This window comes from Sciurus vulgaris, assembly GCF_902686455.1.
Source record: "Sciurus vulgaris genome assembly, chromosome: 4".
In the NCBI taxonomy this organism is placed as follows: Eukaryota; Metazoa; Chordata; class Mammalia; order Rodentia; family Sciuridae; genus Sciurus; species Sciurus vulgaris.
In genome coordinates, this window is record NC_136464.1 from 181,925,748 (window position 1) to 181,948,054 (window position 22,307).

At 41.6% G+C, this 22,307-nt stretch overlaps 1 protein-coding gene across 1 annotated transcript in view; it reads right to left on the reverse strand.

The window, feature by feature from the left end:
- Window positions 1–453: 453 nt before the first annotated feature.
- The window catches only part of EFNB2 (ephrin B2), a 43,389-nt gene continuing 21,535 nt past the window's right edge, over window positions 454–22,307 (reverse strand). The window contains exons 2-5 of the mRNA XM_079137889.1: window positions 21,440–21,723; window positions 5,810–5,902; window positions 4,983–5,096; window positions 454–3,536 (exon numbers count right to left, since the gene is read on the reverse strand). Of these exons, the coding sequence (XP_078994015.1) occupies window positions 3,151–3,536; window positions 4,983–5,096; window positions 5,810–5,902; window positions 21,440–21,723 (877 nt within the window). The 3' untranslated portion in view covers window positions 454–3,150. The remainder of the gene's footprint in view (window positions 3,537–4,982; window positions 5,097–5,809; window positions 5,903–21,439; window positions 21,724–22,307) is intronic.

Sequence of the window (22,307 nt, forward strand, 5' to 3'; positions counted from 1 at the left end):
TTTTTCCATAGGAAAAAAATATTTTATTTTTTTAAGAACAAATTCAGTTTGAAACAGACGTGGAATGTGACTTCACGGGTCTCATTTTCTGGGGGTAACTGCAATGTGGAACTAAAGCAGATTTAAAACCTATGACAGGCTATTAAAAATAAAACAAAGAAAGAAAAAATATTTATAACTCAAGCATAATACTGTGTTACTTACAAATTGGACAACGAAATTTTAAATAAATATTCATGGTACATAATTACGGCACAAATATGCAGCAATTTGGCAACCTTTTATACCATTGTTTTCCTCATTACAGCACAAAGGGGGAATGACACTGCTGTTAAACAAGCTGTAGCTAAATACATTGCAAAATTCAGATTTTATACAAAACATCTTGCTTAGACTTTATAAAAAACCAACATTGCTCTATGTACACAATCTGGGTAAGAAAAACCATGTCTGTCTTGTTTTCACATGTATTTTTATTAAAAAGGTGAATAAGGCTACTGTAACACCCCGAATCCATAGACAGTAAAATCTGAACCTATTTACAGCATCTTCACTTAAACACGGTGGTGCAAATTCCGAAGTCAGGCGACTAGGGACGATAATACAAGCAAGGCATTTACAGTAACTTTCCAAAGCTGAACCAACTCCAAATAAGGGGACAGTTGGTAGATTGTCATCTTCTGCACCAGACACAAAACAGACTCGCAGAACACTTTTCAATTGGTTGCAGGTAACTCTTAAGCAACTCATCTGATTTTTCACAGTTTAGCACATGACCAAAACGTAGCCAACGGATGACACATACATTTGATTTCATTAAAATCAGACTGTTTCCCATTTTTCCCCTCCTCGACCCTCTCCCCCATCCTACAAGTCACTTCTGATGGCTTACAAGAAAATCTTGTATGAATGCACAGAAAGGAGAGGTTGGGGTGATGGAAAGAATTACATATGTACTGTGACTGGTCACCATGGCAACCCTCCACAGAAATATGATATAGATATATATAATATATATTGGAGATATATATTATACATATATGTACACATGTATACCACACACCCACTCATACACACACGCACGCACTTTGGACCAACATCATTTTCAGGTTCAGGAAAAAGGGAATAATAATTTCTGTGACAACTCGTTTTTGCAGGTACTCACTGGAGGTTTGAGAACCTTCAAATGCTGTCGCTACATTTTTTTTCCCTCCCAATTCAGAAAGCAAAGTGTTACCATAGTAACAGGACTCTGCTAAAGATGTCTATTTTGCATAGCACATAAAAAGTAGGTTTCCTGTTTACTCTTCTTGTTTCTGGAAGGGCGGGGTGGGGGGAAGGAGAGGAGGAGGGAGCCCCAGGCAGACTTTCAACCGAAACTCCCTCAGTGTGACTGCTGGATTCTAGAGAACACTTCAGCCCATAAGGCAAGGGAAAACCCAACACAGAAAATAAATGCCGGAACGTCTTGTCATTGTTAAATAGATGACGCAGTCACATCGATTTCCTGGTGTTTGGGGCTTGTATTTCCTAGTCTACGGTTCCGAGCGAGATGCCTTCAGAGGACTCTGTTATTTTTGTATTTGCTCTCATTATTGTTATTTTTGGAGTGGTGTTGTTTTTCCCAGAAGTCGCTGTCCAATTGTTAAATTTTATTTCTTAAAGCACTGAGCATCGGGATCACTTAATTGCCACGAATGAATTTCACATCTTCTGGCGTGTACTGTGTGCAATCTTAAAATATATATTAGTAAAAATCTTTCATTTTATATCCCTTGTGTTCTATACACCTATTATAAATACGTCCTATCTTCCTTCTCCCCCTGACATCATAATTCACTTCCGTCTTAAGGACTCTAAGAGGTTTGCCTTGTGTGCTTCACTTTGACACCGGGCACCGGGCGCTGGGCTCGGCAGTACCTCCCTGCGGCCTCGCAGCCCGGACAGCACCGCCATAAACCAAAGTGTCGTAAGGCTCACTTGGGGCGGGGGTGGGGACGGGGGCATTTAGGGGGGCTGGGGAATCTGACCTACCTTTTACATATGAGACTTCTTCAGTAACGTCAATGGTGATGGAATTACAGCCTGTTCGACCTTTGGCTTTCAACTTTTAGGTCAGATTTGGCTCTCTGCTATTCTCCTAAATGCTTTCCCTGTGTTTAATAAAATGTGATAAGTATAGCAGCTGAGTCTGCTTAAAACATCACCCAAAGCAGACCGACTCCTACAGCTCCAGCGCTGTACGTTATTGCCAGTACCACGACAGTCCTGCCCGAGCGCAAGGCCGGCGGCCGCTGCCACAGTGCCCCGCTCTGCTCCGTGAAGGAAGAGGGCCCCGGTTTCCCTGCACATTGCTGTTTGGTGACAGTGATCGCCTCCCACGACCGCCAGCCCCTGCGTGAGTGGTGTCTACTTGCTCGTCAGTCTCAGCAAAGCCGCAGCGCGCCGACCTAACCGCTCTGCTCTCCGTCCCCACTTTCCGCTTGAGGGCAGCAGCGTGGACCTGCAGTTGCAGCAGCCCTTTCCCCGTGGCCCGTCCACCAACTCCCAGTCCTCCCGGCCGGCAGCCTGGCGCCTGGGGGATCGCCCACGTGACCCCAGCTGTGGTTGCAAAGGGCCGGAGCGGGGCTCCAGCCGCGAGTGTCCCGTTAGTGATGCAGAATGTGGAGGTGAGGGGCTCAGGTGAAGTGCCGCAGAGCCCGGACGACAGTGAGACAGTGAGGACTACAGCTAGGGACCGCTGGAAACCTTACTTAGCCGAGGTCCCAGGGACAAGTCCAGTGTGCACCGCGGGCGGCCCGCCGGGCGGGACTCGCCGCAGCGCCCTCTCGTCCGCACCTCGTGCCCTCCCTGGGCTTCGGCAGAGGCCTGAGTGACTGCCGCACATGGCTTCGAGGACGCGGGGCGCGCAGAACGAACGCTCGGGCGTCTCCGCCACAGTCTTCCAGCGCGCAGGGAGGGTTTGTGGTCACCAAGGCCGAAATGCTACAGACTAGAAAGCTGTCCAGCTCGGGGCTCTTCCCGGAGGCGTGATCCCGCTCCCGCGGCTGGGCTCAGTCAGTGGCCGGTGCTGACCGGGCGGCGACAAGGCGGCGGCCGCCCTCAGCGGGAGGGGCGCTGAGGTCCCTCTGGGGCGTAGGAAGCCGGAGCTCAGACCTTGTAGTAAATGTTGGCGGGGCTCTGCGGGGGCATCTCCTGGACTATGTACACCGGGTGCCCGTAATCCCCGCTCACCTTCTCGTAGTGCGGGCAGAAGACGCTGTCCGCAGTCCTTAGCGGGATGATAATGTCACTGGGCTCCGAGCCGTTGTTGTTGCTGCGCTTGGGCGTGGCCAGCGTGCTCAGCGACAGCGTGTTGGTGTGCTGCGGCGAGTGCTTGCGGTGCCTCCTGCGGTACTTGAGCAGGAGGACCACGAGTGTGATGATGATGACGATGAAGATGATGCATCCTGAAGCAATCCCTGCGAATAAGGCCACTTCGGAACCGAGGATATTGTTCCCCGAATGTCCGGCGCTGTTGCCGTCTGTGCTGGAACCTAGGGACACGGAGCGGGGAGAGAAGGACAGGAACAGTTATGCTGTCGCCAGGGCTGATCAGCTGGCTGCCTCTGGGAACCATTAAAAATACGAAAAAGCAAGCAAGACCGGTGACTTAAAGGGCAGCGGGACTTCCACGAGCCAGTTACCCCGTTTAGCAGCTAAATGCTAACGGCAGACATCAGCAATCAGTCGCAAAGGAGACGGATCCCCAGGTCGGACTTCCAAGCCATCCCCCGCCCCACGGCTTCCTTTTCATGTGCCCCCATCCCTCAAGAGCGCGAACTGGCGTGACAGCTCGCCCTTGATCTCTCTGCCTCTTTAACCCGACCGCGGCCCGGGGCAACCGCAGGGAGGAAGAAAGAGCGGCCACCACTGCGGGCAGTGTTTAGCCTTTCTGTGGCCGGCTCGTCCCCTTCCCTTCAGAAACCCGTTTCATGTGGATCTTCAAACAGCCTTTCTTCCGTGGCAGAGCCCTGCCTACGGCAGAACAGCACCGGAGCCTGAGCCGAGTGATGGGGCCTGGGAAAAGGTTCAACTCGAAACTCGTTTGTATTATTTGATTTACACTTAAAATATATTTGGAAGGCAGCAGACACTCTCGCACCGAACAGACTGCCAACCCAAATGTTAAGCACTAAAAAATTGCCTGGCATCATTATATTATCCATTTATCAGTTTGTCACAAGAATTTGACACATCTTGTCATTGAAAATCAGAAATAACAACTTCCCTCCTTGACTCTTGGAAAGAGACAGAATATTGCTGCAGATGCTAAATTTGCACAACTACCAACCAAGCACACAGATCCCTAATACAAAACGCTGATGTCTGCTCCCAGCTATGGGTGAAACCTCCGTTAGCATAGTAACCAATACACAGTTCCAAAGCTATTAAGAAAATCAAGTTCAAGGGTAGCCAATTTTATCTGGTATTCCGAACCTTAGTCAGGAATCCATTTAATATTTTATTTTAGTTAGAAGATGTGAAAAAATTAACAATGACCACTGGAAAAGCATGGCATTAAGCAGCATTAAAAATGTTACCATCTAAAATTCAGAGGAGGATCAGTGAGACTCTTTGTGGATTAGATATAATTAGATGGAGGATTAGAACATTAATTACATATACATTAACATCAGCTGTAAGCTGGTGTTGACAATGAGCTTGATAAAGTGTCAGCCAATGAAAACTGTGATTTGAAGGAGTAGTACTAATAACTGACACATCTGATGAATTCTACTCTTCTGAACGTAAGACTTTCATGGCAATGAATTATTTTGTTTTATTGAGTTTAACAACAACACACTGAGAGCAAAGATTACTGACGCCTGTAATAACTAGTTAATCCAACTGGCACAGAAGCACTTTGACTCTCTTCTATCCCTTAGAATACTAAGATCGCGGCACACACAAATCCACAAACACAGACCACACTGCTGTACCTGGGTTTGGTTTTACAAAGGGGCTTGTTGTCGAACTTCTTCCATTTGTACCAGCTTCCAGTTCTGGACGTCTTGTTGGATCATTATTCCTGGTTGATCCAGCAGAACTTGCATCTACATGAAAAACAAATGATTAATTACAGCACCAACATCTGATAGCATCTAGCTTTAAGAGATGCACATACATCTCAAGAGGCATGAATAGCAATGAACATAAGATTCTTTATGCAAAGCACTGTGAAATACAAGAATATAATTTTCCTTTTAAAACACAACGGTTATACTAGTTATTTCGGAGGTTTAAGATTGTGAGGCCATCTGTGGAAACTATAGGGATTCTTGCATTTGGCAGGCAAAGCACTGCAGATGACATTTCAATTTAACTGAGCAAGTTGATTGACTACTATACCAATTTCTAATTAGAAGAATAATTCTTTCTTTCTGCACAATAGGTTATCTCTATGTGAAAAGGCACAACGAACACAAATCTTCAGTAGTCAACATTCGGAAACGAGCAAAACTGCAGAAACATAGTTTACATTCTGGAGATTTTGATTTTGAATCAAAGAGGTGTTTTGCTTTTTAAAGAGAATAAACGTATATGGCAATAGACATTCTGCCTGGCTGACCTTAACTTTTAGAGAGAACTCTAATAAGAGAAGCTTATTACATTGGCTTGAGGAAATGTGCCAGTGGCTGGAGGTGCAGAGAAGCGTCTGCTTTGCAAACTAAGGAGAAGAGGGATGAAGGCGAGTGTCAATGCTGGTGCCACACTAGCGGGGCCTAACCAGTCACAGTGGCTTCGGGAAGTAGCAGGTGGTCTTTACCTTGTCCAACTTTCATGAGGATCTTCATGGCTCTTGTCTGGCACACCCCTCCCTCCTGGTTATCCAGGCCCTCCAAAGACCCATTTGATGTAGCTGATTAAAAATAAAATGGACAAAACAAAAAAATAAAGAAAAATCAGGAAATCAATAAGCCAAGTTTACATGAACATGAAATGTCTGAAAACAATTTGAAAAATAAGAATTTACTCTTAGTCACAAGTTTTCTAAAAGTATGGGATGCTGAAAGCCGAAAAGAAAAAGAAAAAGAAACAAAGGAAAATGGACGTTGGAAACACGGCTGCAGGTGAACTACCTGGCTCCTCCTCCTTCCTGCACACGTGGCTGACAGTGTTGGCTTATGGGGAGAGGGGCAGCATCTTCCATTCTTTGGGGCCAAACTCCAAAGAGCAAAAGAGTTTTAATGCACTAATTTTGAAACATGGTAATCATCGCAGGACACCTGCTTCCTCCACTACAGATTTCCTGCTTCTAGAACAATTAGCTTGATGCTCCGTTTGTCAAACATCCAAGTTCTATAAACACTAGAGGGGGAGCTTTCCCACACCCTTTTTCTTCTTTCTCCAGCCTTAAAGGTACTTTACAAGTACGCCAGAATTCAAATCTTCAAAGTCTGTTTTCTCCCATTTCGGTAGAAATCAGAAAGAACGCATGTTATTATGGCCAAGATCACCTCAGTCAACCTCCCTGACGAGCTCCCTCTCTCTCCGGGTCCTGTGGCAGCCCTGGATATAAGGTGAGGACTTCCACAGGACAACCACCTGCCTCAAGTTCACCAACGGGATTCCCTTCACCCATCAGCACTAGGGCAGAAGGAGGGACAGAACCCTTCTGCCATTTTCATGGGTTTTTTCCCTTTTCTTTTTTCCTAAGCAGACGATGCTCTATTTAAACACATCACTGTCTGTCTCTTTCGGTCGGGGAGTTCTCTGAACAGCTTTGTAACTAAAGCTGCAGAGCTGGGCTGCCAGCACTCTAATGAGAAGCAGGCTTTCAATTACAGCTCAAGTTCCAGTCGGGCCAAGGTGGAGAGTGCTGGACACTGCACACCCCTAAAGTTCAGGGGCCAAGGAACAGAAGTGTTTCATATACACTTCTGCAACTTACATCATCTTCCACTTTGATTGTCAAAGTCTGGTCTACTAACACTGCACTCTGAAAGGGACTGAAAAAGGGACAGGTGTTCTGGTAAAAATAACCCCCCAGACAGTCTTTTAATCAGGTTGTTTTGTTTACCAAATAGTAGGTCAGCAAACAAGTTCATTCACAGTAGAAATATGCACTCCATGCATAATTAGACAACTGAAAAAATAAGGCACTTATTTATTTATCTTCGTGTTCTTGAATTACCAACTTCTACTATCACTGTTTTCCTTAAAAACAAAGGCAGCCTCTTCTGCATGTAAATATCTCTGCTTATCGGAGAGCCCGCTCTAACTTAAGTCTCACAATTGCATCTCATTCTTTTGCTATTGCTGACACCAAGTTTTTCCTGGGAAAATAGGCGATAGTTGCCATAATAATGGTAGGGAGGGTAAGAAGTAGACAAACTCCCTTTTTAGATCATGGAGAGAATGTTTAGCAGATAAGTAAAAATAAACACCTAAAACCTTTGTATGCCTCTGTGAGTCTGAACCCCCCTTCCCAGTTTACATCCTTCTTTCCCAGCTTCTCCTTCTCCAAGTAAGTGGCTAAATTTCAGAGTATCTACTCCTCCCACGGTCCGCCTCAGTGTGAATTCCTAGGAGCAGACACTAGTTCTGGACGGTTTTGGAGCAGCAGTATAATTTCTGATTAATTGTTTAGTTTTCTCCTTTTTATTTTTAGAAAATTAAGATATGTCTTCACATAGAAATAGTGGGAAACTGATCTATTTGGCTGATGTTTTTGCATGTTCAGTGGACTTAATTCAAGTTGAATCACAGTGTTTTTTTGAATTCACATACATGTAAATACATCTCCCTGCAAAAGTTCACAAACTTCAAAGTTAAATGATTTTTTTTTTCTTTTTTGGCTAAGTGTCAGCGCGTAAGTGCCAAAATGATGTCTAAGAAGTAGAGCACAGGAAAAAGTAAAGAGAAACAGAGATTTGCTTATTTTAATCTTGAGGGGAAAAAAGGAAAGATTCAGATTGAAAAGGGAAAAAAAAGTTCAGTGGCCACCAGAAAGGAGAAGGCAGGTACTGTGGAGCGGGCTACTGCCAAATGTAATTAATACTGCATCTGCAGAGGGGAAGCCACCAAAGACCCTGCTTTGCCAGCTGGAGAGCAGGAGAGGTGTGTATTGTTTGAGTGACTTTTTTCCTTTTAATTTGTAGGTCAGTGCCTCTGTGCTGAGCTCCCAGGTTTACCCAAAACGATGTCCAAACAATCCCCCAGCCATAAACAACCCTAAAGGCATTCAAATTAAATTGTGACCTATAATTTGACATCCAAGGACTATTAGGTTATTAGGAAGAAAGCTATGTAATACAAGAATTAAGTTGGTTTGCACTCTTAAGAATTGAAACATTTTCCTCCTTAGTTAACAGGGGAAAAAAGCAAGTGAGAAAAAGACAGACTGCCAAAAAGAAAGCAGGGGCGGTGGAGCCTCTACACAGCTACCGCTGTGGCGGGGGACTGGGACCGCAGTGGGGACAGGCAGGGCAAGGCACTGAAAACCTGCATCGCTAATGTCACAATAGTACCTGGGATGCTGGATGCTGAAAAAATGGGCTGAACCTAAAATTACTGCTTCATGTTCCACCATAAAAGATTTTGACCATAAGTTAGGGATGATCTACGTTGTTACAGAAAATCCTATTTTGGAATTTACTACTAACTGGTCCTCAGAAGGTAATCTTTAAAATGAAGCTAATTTGGAATGACTTCACTTTTACATTTGATGTAAGTACAATTTTCCACAGTGAAAACTAACTTCCCTCTGCCCTACGGAGTCCTCCTCATCAGAGGACACAGCTCCAATTCTCAAGGTTTCTGTTTCCACCTGAACATTGACATGGCCAAGGTGTCCTATCCTGAGAGTACCTCTTTCCTGGCAGTGAACTCTGAAATACAGCCATAAGATTAATTTTCTGATTTCTCCTCCAACAGCCAGGCCCCTAGAAGCTTTAAAAGCCTTAGTGGCCGATTCTGAACGATCATTAAAAAATTGATAATGCTTTGGAATAAGATCTACTTCCAATTTGGGAGACAACTTTGCAGTTATTTTTATTGTTCATTTGAATGTCCTCAGAATTTTCAACATAAGACAAAAAGTAAAAATAAATCATTATCTCATTACACTCAGTTTTTCCTTATTTCTCTCCATCAGTATTATCTAATGTAGCCACACTCATATTATTACTAAATGGATAAAATTACATTTAATCATTGAGAGATGGGAAAAAATAACATCTTTATATATACCTAAACTTTCAGTGCCTAAGCATTTTTCCCCCTTGGCCCAGAGGAAAAAAAACAGACTTTATAAAATTAAAAATTACAAGAAGTTTTTCCATCCTGTTGGAAAATAGGGTTAATAAAGATACATGGGCATTTTACAGCCTGCTTTTAAGAGCTTTTGCTCCAGGGGTCTAATTGCATGTAGTGAGTATACAGAAATCATTATATGGCTCCCCCCAGGGTCTGACTTCCAGTGGGCAGAGATCACTGCTCAGCACAGAGAAGCACCCCAGTTCACATGGCCTGAGAGTTGTGTGGCACATCTGAGAGCAGGGGGCAGCAACTGCACCTGCTTATCTGTAGTTCTCACCCACTGGGCAGAGTGGCAAGGGTTATCTGAGTTAAAAAAAAAAAAAAAAAAAAAAAAAAAGAAAGAAAGAAAGAAAGAAAGAAAGAAAGAAAGAAAGAGAGAATCATCCAGTGGCAAAGGACTCTGAGGACCAGAATATTCCTGACTGTGTTTTAGACCACCCCCAAAGAAAGGAAGAATATTGCATTTTCACTGGATTGTTACATCTCTGTCACCAGTAGGCTTAGCAGCAGCTGTGGGCAGGTCTTGCCTGCTGGAGTCCATCAGGTTGGCCAGACCATGCTAATCAGATGGAGAGTCACACTGATGCATCTGGGTCCCTATGTGGCTCTCATTCACCAGGAGATTAGAAATGAGGGCCACCAAAAACTCCTAGGGATAGTATCATCTCTATGAAGAATGCTTTTTTAGATTCTTAAGGGAAGAATGAAGCATCAAGATAGGTTAAGACTGTAGAAGGTATGTCAAACTATTTTAAGATGTAGCTTATTGGTAGGGGTTCACAAAAGGGCTGAGGATTGATGGACATTTGAAACAAATATTTATATCAACTTCAGAGAAGTCCACCAAAGAGAAATAGATAATAAGCATACAGAGTCAGGAAAACCACAGAGTAGAAGAATAAAAAAAACCTTATAAAAAGCTTGTCCTTAAAGCTGAACTGGACACAATTCATGCATTTGATCATGAAACAAACAGCATTTTATGAAAATCCTCTGTCAATATCATTCTCTGTACTATTTGTTCCCATCATGCCATTTCATGCCCTGCAAATAAGGGTTTCTTAGGCCAGAATTCCCACACACGGTTCTCCGAAAGCTCAACACAGACTTCTGAAGAAGCAGAATCCTGTTATCTGGCAAACTGAGAGACTAAAAAAAAAAGAAGAAGCATAACCTAGTAAGAAACACAGGAAGCAAAGCCATGACTTTAAAACAGGCAGACCACACAAACTACATTACTGTTTTCTTCTACCATGGCTATCAAGAAAAAACAAAAAGAAACAAAAAAGAAAGAGAGAAAGTAAAAAGAAGGAGGTACATGCATTGAAATACAAGGAAGCTGACAGAATGTAACTATTTAGTGCCAACACACAGCCCAGGAAGTCAAGATCTATTTACTTATCTTGGCATCGATTCAAATCAAAATATGTGATGCAAACCCTGAATCTGTACTAGAAACAGGGATTCCATTTCCAGAACACAATTCATGTGATGTCATACCTTGAATAGCACAGTTGTCCTTTAAGATACTAACGCAGAAGGGGAAAACATCCTAAACACGGAAATAATGTGCCAAAGATGAATGACTGCTTTTAAAAGTTAATTAACAAAGTATCTGAAACAAGTATCTGTATAATGTACATAAAATCACTTCTGAATTCTTTTTTATTTTTTTCTTAAAATGTGGTTTTAGAGTGAAAGAAATGAAGAATACATCATTCTGACTTTCCAAGGGCAGTCAAAACATTATTGTTAGTGTTTGGCTTAATATCCAAAAAAGTTCAGTGTTACTTTTAAATCAGAGAGCATGTCATTCAGCAAAGCCAAATGTGACTTTTCTTAGAGCTAAAGTGTATGGTATATTTCTTCAGTGGCTTTATTTGAAGAAAGAAAAGCATAAAAGAAAGTACTTTCAATATGAAACATATTCACCAAATCTTTAAAAAAAAATAAAATAAATAAAAAACCCCTCTCCTTGATGAGATAACTCACTGAATGGAAGAACCCTTACTTTGCAACTGGGAAACTGTTCACAGCTAAAACACTGTATAAACTATCAGTGATGTAGGAGGTATGAATTTCTCACCCAAGTGAACATTGTTCTAGTTTGATAAGAAGAATCACTTGATTTAGACCACATTGCTATGGTTGTGTTTGGAAATTTTAAAGCAGCAAATTATGCACAGAGAAGTAATAACTGGCTCAGCTTCAGTGACTTCTATACAACACAATTAATTAGTTTCTCTTAAGCAGAATGATTTGGAAAAAGTGAATTCTAAAATGGAATCACAATTTAGAACTTCCCCCGTTTTCTAGCATTAGAGAATGATTGACAATACTATGAATCATGTGCTAGTTCTTGAATAAAATAGTTTAATTTTATTTCCTCAATTTCAAATGTTCATTGTGAACAAGGATAGGATGGTTCAATGACAATCAGAAACAGAGGTTTTAAAATAGGTCACAGCCTTGAAAAATGTTTACTAAGCTGCTTTTGTTTGTATGTGCACTTGAAGGAGCTTAATGACCTCGACTACCCGCCACTTTTACTTGGGAAGAGACAGGACCCAAGGACACATGTGGAAGGAGTGTGCAGAGGCTAACAGAGCAGACAAGGCCTGGACACTCACATAGGCCCGTGAACTGGGAGGACAGTCACAATACCTAGCTAAAAGTTTCACTCCTAAAATACAACATACTTGACCACAACTTACTCATAAAACCTTTCAACCATCAAAACTACACAAAAAGGTGGGCTGGGGAGATAGCTCAGTTGGTAAAGTGCTTGCCTTACAAGCACAGGGCCCTGGGTTCGATCCCCAGCACCACAAAAAAAAAAAAAAAAAAAAAAACTACACAAAAAGTAAACAAATGACAATCATCCCAGATGCCAAGAGCCATAGTTGTCTTTGACGGCAGGTGCGGAAAGTAACTAGCTACCTGCACTGCAGGCAGGTGCGCTGGGTGCACAGGGTGCAGTGGAGGGAAAAGAAGTCCCCGCTGAAGTGCTCAGGCGCAGAGGGTCAGATTTGGGCGCCGTTTTGGATACAGGGATTTGGGACTTTGCAACATTTGCACAGACTTGTCATGTCAGCACCCAACATTTCAGAATCCAGAGCAGTTTAAAATCAGATTTCACATCAGGTAGGTTCAACCTGCATCTCCAGGTTCAACCAGGACCTTCTTGCCCAGTACCTCGTAGTTTATAGCCGAAACAGTGCTGGCAATAAACTATGTCCACCCCGACACACACTTTTCTCTTTTTTTATCTGAGCAGTGCTTACACACACATCGTTTATGAAGTGGTTCACTTTATTTCCCCTTCAAAACATTGCTTGCAACAACTTGGTGACTTGGTTTTTGATGAATTCTGCTGAGGGGAAACATTGCTCTCCAGGTCTAACATTTTATTGCTGAAGTTATGATGATTTATGCAGGTAGAATTTCTCATTACTTAAAAAAAAATCAACATGATTTCATAAAAATAGACTTTTCATCTCATACACTTCAAGGCGTTTTCCTATTGCCACAGTGATTCAGACAGAGTTAATATACTGAGGACATTTTAGTCAACAGTAAAATAATAATTACCTTTACACAGAAGAGTCAACCTCAACATGGGCAAAAACCTACTAAGAAAGGAATTGTGTTTTAAAAATAGGTGTCCAGATGATCGTTTCAATAGTAATGACTCAACTCACATTTTTTTTTAAAGAAATGAATGATGTAATAGTTCTCAAGATAAAACATAATTCCCTATTGTCTCTATTAGCTTAAGCATCAAGATTTTTAAAAACCAAACTTCCTGGTCAAGAGAGGATGATAATATCTAATGAAAATATTCTGAACCATGAAGCAGCATGTGTTTGAGTGAATTATACCCAGCACATAATCCATTGCCCACTCCCTAGGTTTTAATGATTTTAATCATTAAAATACCTTTGCAGAGATATGGAAATGTCCAGCTAAGAAAGGGTCAGAGTAAAAAGTTCATGGGCGGGGGGAGGGCACACATCCCACAAACCTCTAACTCATTCTCCTGTCACTAATCGCATGCAATGATATTAATGACCCAGTAATTGCAAGCCGAGCGGCACCCAAGTGGAAAACATCCCTCTGAGGCCGGGTTCATCTCTAGGTGGTAGGACTTCACCAGTGACTGAATTAATGCCTGCTGACAGTTTAGAATATAACACTGCACATGAGAAAATGTGTCACTCTCATGGCATAAGACTTTAGATGGACATGATGTTATTTGCTTTGACCATGTAGAGACCAGCAGTAACCCCAATAAAGTGCCCCTGTCTAAATTTGCCCTGCATATGAACCTTATTCCATTTGGGGGACGTGTTCTATACTCTAAGAATCCAGGGCAATTTTCCACATGTTTGCTTCAATAAAAGAATACCTTCATCTCCTGGTTTAACACCAGGAACAACAAAGCTGGGCTACTTCACTAATGCAAAAAGCCACTTTTGAAGCAGAAGTGTCTTTTGGTAACACACAGACTGGCTCCTCTATAATAGGATCAGTTTCACTCCTGCCTGAGTTCGGGCCAATCCATCTATCTGTCCATCTGTCTGACCATCCATCTGTCCATCCTTCCATTCATTCAGTAAAACTGTAGCATCTGACCTTGACTAAGGAAATTTGAAATCTCTGCTATCTCTATTTTTATATTGGACAGATTTTTATTTTTAATAAACTTACTATTTAGCAACTTTGGACTAAGGGGCTTGAAGTACTTCTAATGTAATAAAAGCACAAAATAGCATGACCTTATTGAAGAAATGGAATTCATAGACCTAAAAGGAAAAAGAAAATCCAGGATATCTAACAAATTGCTGTCATAACCATGTTTCCTAATGGTTCTTACTTCTTTCTTACTAACCTGTAGGTTTTAATTATTTGGTTTTTTTTTGTATGTTTATCTGTTGTTGAGACAGAGCCTTGGTATAGTGTCCAGGATGACCTTGAACCCCTGGGCTCACGTGAGCCTCCTGTTTCCGTTTCCCTTGTAGCTGACTATAGCCATGAGCCACTCTACCCAGCTTACTTACCCTGTAGGATGTGCGTGTTCGACTTTGGGGACATAGGATTAAAGTTAGTCATAAGTGGCACAGTGCATGTCAGGGCACCAGTGCCAACATGTCTGATGCCAGCAAAGTCCATCACTGACTTTGCATGAGCTTCTTTACTGTTGCTATGTATGCAATATGAATATATGTGCACTCTTTACTGTCATTATGTATATGCTACCAATATCAGGACCCTGTCTTTAGTGCTGCCATGTACGCAGTGTGTGTGTGTGTGCCCTTTACTTTCTGTGAATGTGTGTAGGTGTGTTTGTGCGCTGTTTATCACTGCTGTGGATGTAATGCCGTGTGCACACACACTCTCTGTGCTATCCGTATGTGCCACATATGTTTGCATGCTGTCTTGATATGGCCCTGTGCCTAGCCAGGAGCACCTTACACGCTAACAACCCTGGTCTAAGGATTCAACAACCCAGGACTGTGTTTCGCCTCTGACGTTCCATGCCATGTGAACCGTACTAAGCGACCACACTATCGAAGTTTTGGCTTTCTCACAGCAGTAAAAACTGCTTCATCACCTGTGCTTAGACTTGAAAGTGAGACAGGAGAGTGTGAAGGCCACAACACGTCCCTGAGTGATCAACACCCAGACTGAAGTTAGAATTTTAGGATCAAATGTGTGACTCATAGCAACTATATAAATCAGTTTTCTCAAAGTAATCTTTGCTAACGTCTGTCTATGCCTGTTGGCTATTTTTTCAAGTTTTATTTTGCTTTAAATTTTTATCTTCATGATGAATATTTTAAGTGTGTTAAGAAAAAACCTTGTCCTCTTTTATGTTTGCACTATGTCTCCAGGATTGTTCAATTATTTATAAATCTAAGTGAACCTTTGAAAAGCTATAAATACAAGGCTAGAGATATTAAGATGAGTTTTATGAAATAATAAGGGCAGTTATATTCTGAGCAATTCCTAAATAACTCTTTCTTTCTAAGATTGTCCTTCATTTTTCATCTGCTCTGAAATCTATTTTGTATCCATGGCTTTTAGTCTCCCTCCCTTCCTCAACAATTCCTTGTTACTTTGGGAAGCACAGTCATCTCTTTACTGGTTCCTTGGGGATGAGGAATGGTGCTGGGGTGAGATAAGCTGTCATCATTGCCTGGGTGATGCCACAGAAGGTGAACCAAGTCTCCAGGCTCAAAGCCTTACCCTCTTCCAACCCCTGAGCCATCTGGGAGACGTCCCCATGGTCATGACCCCATCAGACACTGGAGCTAGCAGATTCTCAGTGGCTCTCCAGGGAAGCAGAAGTTGAGATGCTATTCCATCAGAGTCAGCCTTCATTCTGAATTCTGCAAGGAGCCTTCCTGATTGACTCTCGGGGAGGCTGCCCTTAAGCTAGAAGAGGGGCTCACGTTGTTAGCAAATGGCAGAGGCTGTGCTTCTCTGTTATCAGACCCGTGGATGGTGTCCTTTCCCAGCTGGCTTCATGAGAAGGTGACTTGACATGCTTGGTTCACTGAAAGAATACTTGTCCTACATTGGGACGCTGCTGAATATATCAATAAAGATACAGTTTTCTTCTGTGTTTCTAGGGAACTGAGAAGATTACTGAGAGTAGGGTGAAATGGAAAGTGGGGACCATGATTATAAGTATCAGCAGACTCCTCCCCTGTCTGTCTCTTCTGGGTCTGACAAAGGACCTGTTAACAAGCTTAGGCAATTCCAGGAACAAAACCATACATGAATGCATGCTTCCTGGTAAAGGAGCCCAAGGACAAAATAACTTTAATAATACCCAAAGAAGACAAAGAGAGAAGATCTCATAATTAAGTCACACAGTATTCCAGAAATTCGTAAACTCTCCTCGGCTTCACTTTATGGATGAACTTCAGCTCAGTGAGGCCTTCTGTGCCATCTTGCTCAGGTGCTCCAGCTAGAAGGGAAGCTGGCTTGCCTTCAGTCTTGGGCCTCATGCTTCCTCCCTGCTCCAAGGTTATTTCTTACTTGCACTTTTTTGTGCCAAGCTTAGAAGCAAGCTCCTGACATCTTACCTGACACAAGACCACATTACCCTGTGAGCAGGTGCTACCATTATCCCATTTTACAGGTGGAGAGATCAAGGCAGAATGACATATTAAACTACTGGAAGAAGGTTACTCAAGAGGCCAGGGCTGCCAGACCCCAGACCTTTAGATCCAAGGCTAATCTGTGTAAGTGGTATGTGAATTCATCTCCTAAGCACCCTACTCTACAGTTTCTGAGAAGATTCTGATGATTACATTACAAAAAAGAACTGTTGTAGGGAAGAAGAAAATGTGTTTAGATGCTTATACTTAGTAATTATGTACACGGTAGCAAACGTGAATCTTCACCACTAAGTCAAGATGTAAGGGACAGAGATGATACTCTGTATCACTTAGCTATCACTTAGCTTGATATATGTAATAATGGAAGTGTGGCTTTTGCCACATTATATGTAAATGATTCACCAAATAAAGTGCATAATCACTTGATAAAAGTCATGCATTCTTATACAATCGAAAAGATATCTAAATATCAAAGCACATTCATGTGCTTAATCAAATGTGTTCTTGACAAGTGTTGTTTTATTATGTTTGTGTAAGTGTTTTACTTGATTTTGTGATTTTGCTCAGAAGCGGAATATATGTCTAAAAAAAATCGCAAAGGTGTCCGTGGAGCCTACCAATTTTGCATGCTCTTACAAAAAAATAAAATAATAGAAAAAAAAAATAATACACACAACCAACCCATGAGGGTTCTAAGAAACTGGAGTTCCTCCAGATCACTCAGTATTTATCAAGGAAAGCTGGGAAGTGCGGGCGGACTCCCAGAAGGAACACTGTGAACCCACAGGCTGAGCGTGTGTACACAGAAGAGAACAACTATTAATCAAAGAATCTTTAGGAATGATGACCTACAGGCTATGCCACAAGACCATGTCCTGGCTACAGGTTTATTGTAAAATAATGCAAAAGCCATATTAAACTACACTGGGAGGGGCTCTATGAATATAATTTCATCGACATCTCTGTTATGGTCACTGTTCACTTAAAAAGCACTAACACAATGGCATCCATTTTCATCCATCTCTGATGCACATAGTTCCAGTAGTATGACAAAAATCTCTGTGGGTATCTTGCAAGGTTTCATGCTAAGGCTGGATAAGCAGCCCACAGCACCTACTTCAGGACCATGTTGCAAAAGCCTACACACCCAGTGTGCTGATCTACGTGGCTCAGGATTGTCACTTAAGAAAGGACTGTAAACCAGGCACAAAAAAGGCTTCAAAGAACACTCTGCAGGATGAAGTCCCGGGACACAGGAACTTTCCCCATATTAATTTTATTTTATTTTATTTTTTTGCAGTGCTGAGGATCAAACCCAGGGCTTTGTGCTTGCAAGGCAAGAACTCTATCAACTGAGCTATGTCCCCAGCCCTGAACTTTCCCAATATTAATTGGAACGCTAACTTATGTCAAACACAGAGCTTCCCTTGAAAATGGGAATCAACAGGAACATATAGTTATTTCATAAACATTTAAACAATTTTCAAGACATGATAAGAACAACTACAGGTTATATAAAATGCTGTTTTTAAGGCAACTAAGATCTGAATGAAGTGAAGACCAGGGGCTTTTCAGATCAACTGGTCATAACGTTCCCATCTTTGCATCATTTAATTATTAGATTTTATTATCCAAATGAAGCCCAAGGCTAATTACTGAAATAGGTCACTTGAAAAAGTCAATTCTAAACATGAAGAAAATCTATATATATCATTTTGCCACATGTCAAAGCAAATAATCATCTATAAGAAGAACTAATGAGGATGCATGTCATTTTGTCATGTCGCTTCTTAAGGGAATTTAGTGGATATTCAGTAGTTTAAAAATAGTTCTAATTAAACATTAGTATTTACATTTAAAACTCAAAGTGTGATGACTATTTTAGATTGGGTAGTCCTACAAATCAAATGAAGAGTCTTTAAAGAATTCAGAGCAGATCCTGTCCATTTCAGCTAAGAAGAGCCACCTTAACAGGTGATCCTGTATTTGATTTGTATGTCCAGCCATAAAATGGCTTGGACCCCGAGGAGACTGCTATCGTTTGTCTGTACAATAACACCAATAATAAACATATTTTCTAGAGAAGGAAATTAAAGTTCATAGAAATAAAGTGACTTTCTCATTAAGTGCAGGTAGCAGGACTAAGATGTAGGACTCTAAGCTCCTGGTCTAATTATTACAAAGCTCTGTTCTCCTGTGGAACTACCAGACCCCAGGCAGTCCGTGAGGATGTCCCCACGGGGTCCATCCCACCCTCAGTCGTGAAGGTGACACCAACCAGACAGTATTATGTTTCCTAGCAATTCAAATTCCAATATCACTGTCTCAAAGAGAACCAACGCTTTAAGGTGTTTAAAATACACTCGTGAATCTTAGTATTTTCCATCATGCTACCGGCACTATTTCATGAGTGTACCATTATAAAATCACTACTTTCAAACACTTACTTTCCTTTTTCTTCTGAAGAGAGACAGAAGAGTCTGATCGTGACCCTGTGTATGTGTGCACACATAGGCGGGCATTTGTTTGATATGGAAATTAGTAATTTTTGAAAAATTCCTTAATTATTTTGGTGCCTTGGGAGTCTTGAAAAAACAATTCAAAGTCAACATTACATTTTAAAGACTATTTTAACATTTGTTCTTTTAATTTCTCATTTCCTTTCAAGAGAGATTTGTGTATCGATGAGCTTTGCTATAGGGTGGATGAGAAATTGGCTTCTGTTTTTTCCCTGGTATCTAAAATGCCCTCCTCTGCCTATGATGTAATAGAAGCCTTTTAACTCTGTTGAAGGTGTCACTGGACTTCCAGTCCAACTTCTGAGCGTGGGCACTTACCAGCCCTGGGACAGTCTCTCAATAGCCAACATTCAGAAAATCCCTCCTTTTTGCAAACTTGAAACCCTTGACTCTGTTTAAGATTCTTTTCGCTCAGCCCAGCCCATGCTTTCCCACTGCAAATCACAATTCTAAGCAGAGTTTTGGAGGCCAGAGTAGCTCAGCTACCTGCAATGAACCTGCTAATGTGGCATAATGAGTTTCCAAAAAAAGGAAAATAGGAGATGCCATTATTGTGTAGATTATTATAATTATAAATTAAACTATGCTTCTAAATACAAATCTCTCATGCATTGATAAAAGGTAGTTATTGAATGCACTATATTAAGCAAAGAGATGTTGGTAAACCATTTATTTATTTGCATTTCTTGCGTAATATTTCAGACTAAAGGTTAAGCCTTTAATGTTTACTGAAATCCCACTTGCACTCAGTGGGATGTTAGAATTTACAAAGCCAGCTTTATGAAGTCATAAACTAAGTAAGAGGGAGAACTGGTTGGGGTCTGTTGGCTATCCTCCATGGGTGAGTCGACAGGCAGCCTCAGGCGCAGGGACAGGCCTTCACCACCATGGAACATCAATCTAGCGCAGCCACTGACCAGACGCTCCCACCTCCCCCTCCACCCGACAGGGGCACAAACCTCTTCCTGAATATGCTGCAGGTCATTTTCCCTATCAATGTTATGCTGGACCTTAGGATTCACTGAAAAAGTTTTTACATGGTCTTTCAAAACACACACACACACACACACACACACACACACACACACACACACACATACACACTGTTCAGCTTCTGAAAGCTTAGTTTCCATGTATTTTACCTTGTAACTATGGTATATTGTCAAAGATTTATCTATTATTTTGTACACTTTACCACCCCATCTGCTTTGTTTCATCCTGGAGTGCTTTTATTTTCATTTTATGATAATTATTCCATTAAATACATAATTTACCACTTTCTCCTTTTCTTTGTTACTTATTCTTGGAAAGCTGCTCTCTGTGTATCAAGCTAGCTTCAAAAACAGGTTTTTAGTCTCTAGCATTTCGTAGCAACAGACAAGATAATTAGGCATCTATGACCACCTTTTTTTAATTACTAATGTAGTAAAAACATACATATTATGAAGCACTGGATAAATAGTCAGTGAATTATTGGTTCTGTGCTCTAAAGAGCAGCTTGTAGATGGAGAAAGCCAGACCTTTAATCTGATCACCAAGCAGTAGGGGAGCCCAGCCAGCAGACGCAGTTCCCTAATGAGCTAAAAAGTCTATGGAAATAAATGGAGAACTCCACTCAGTTAAGAGTATAATTTTAAACTAAAGATTTAGGGGAAAATATTTCATTGCTTGAATCATGCAAACAGCTGTCTTAGCCCTCCCAGACTTCACTCTGACAAAATCCAGGGCCCTGGGAGCACCCTGGGCTTAACGCTAGCTCAGGGTGCACACAGTAGGCACATGCTCAGGGTGGCCCTGTGGCTTTGGAACTCACAAACTCATGAGTTTGCTTCAGACATGATCCAAGCACTCTGTACCATCTATTCCTGAAACAATGGGTCAAGTTGTTACATTTATGGGGAAGGGAAGGAATTCAGTGAGAAAACTTCATGCTTGGAAATCTGGTTTCAAGAAGCCTATGTAAATGGTGCTTAGTGTGCAACCTTCGTCCTGCCAACCTAGGAGACCATCTTCTCCAGGCTGATAACTGAGTGTGGGACGGGTATCATTATGCCACCGTGTTCACTGCTGAATCCCTGACACTGAAGCACAGTCACCAGAACAGAACAAACACGGAAAGGATGGATGGATGGACGGATGAATGGATGGAGAGAAAAGGCATCGCACAGATTTACCCATAAAAATCTCACCAGGGTCCTTAAGAATGGTTCTGTCAGTAGAGATGCTGGGTGTATTCATTTAATCTGTTTATTTCAATACTGTAGGAATCCCAAGATGTTTTGTCCCCCTTGGGTATTTATATTTAATTAATACTGTTACTACGGGAGTCCCAGATTCAATTAAAATTTCCTTGAAAAAGTGGACAATTCTTCAGCAAAGATTCTCACCCGACTATTCACCACCATGATTTTAAGGAAATAAAAATCGATACAAACCTATTTAGCTTATCCTAATTTCTGTAAAATAAGGAAATACAATTATACTTACATATGATGTAGTAATCTTTGTTCTTCTGAAATTCTAGACCCCAGAGGTTAGGGCTGAATTCTTGAAACTTGATAGTAAACTTCACGTCTTGGTCTGGTCTGGCACAGTTGAGCAGAGGGGTATTTTCCTTCTTAATAGTGCATCTGTCTGCTTGGTCTTTATCAACCATATAAACTTTATAATATTCATACTGGCCAACAGTTTTAGAGTCCACTTTGGGGCAAATAATATCCAATTTGTCTCCTATCTGTGGGTATAGTACCAGTCCTTGTCCAGGTAGAAATCTAAAATATAAAAGAAAAGCCACTGAGTTGACAAACTTAAACAGTTGTTAATGATGTGTTAACATAAAGCCAGACGCTGCCCATAATCCTCAACTGCAACTTCTCGGATCACACTTTTACTCACTGAAAGTCTCTTTGTTCCTCAGATCATCACGGGGCACATGTATTTAGACTTTTTGTTTTGTTTTGTTTGCAGGGCTGAGGATGGAACCAGGGCCTCATACACACCAGGCAAGTGCTCTATCACAGAGCTACATCCCAGCAGGACAAATGTATTTAGGAACTAAGCTTAAAAAACAAAAAACGAAACAAAAAAACGGACTCCTGAGCCACCGGGTCTGGCAGTCTGCTGACATTTCGTGGCCACCTCCTCCCTCAGAATATTTCAGTACTCCTTTGTGTAGCTTTACAATAACTTTTCCTCCAGGGTGAGTCAGACCTTCCCACCTGTTTGTTATTTTTTAACCATTGGCAATTTGGGTTTATTGGGCATGCCATAGAGATCTCATCCATTCCAGGGAACAGTAGGCGCACTAAGACTTTGTTGTCCTGTTAGTTTCCATTTGCTGTGGATGTTAATTAAC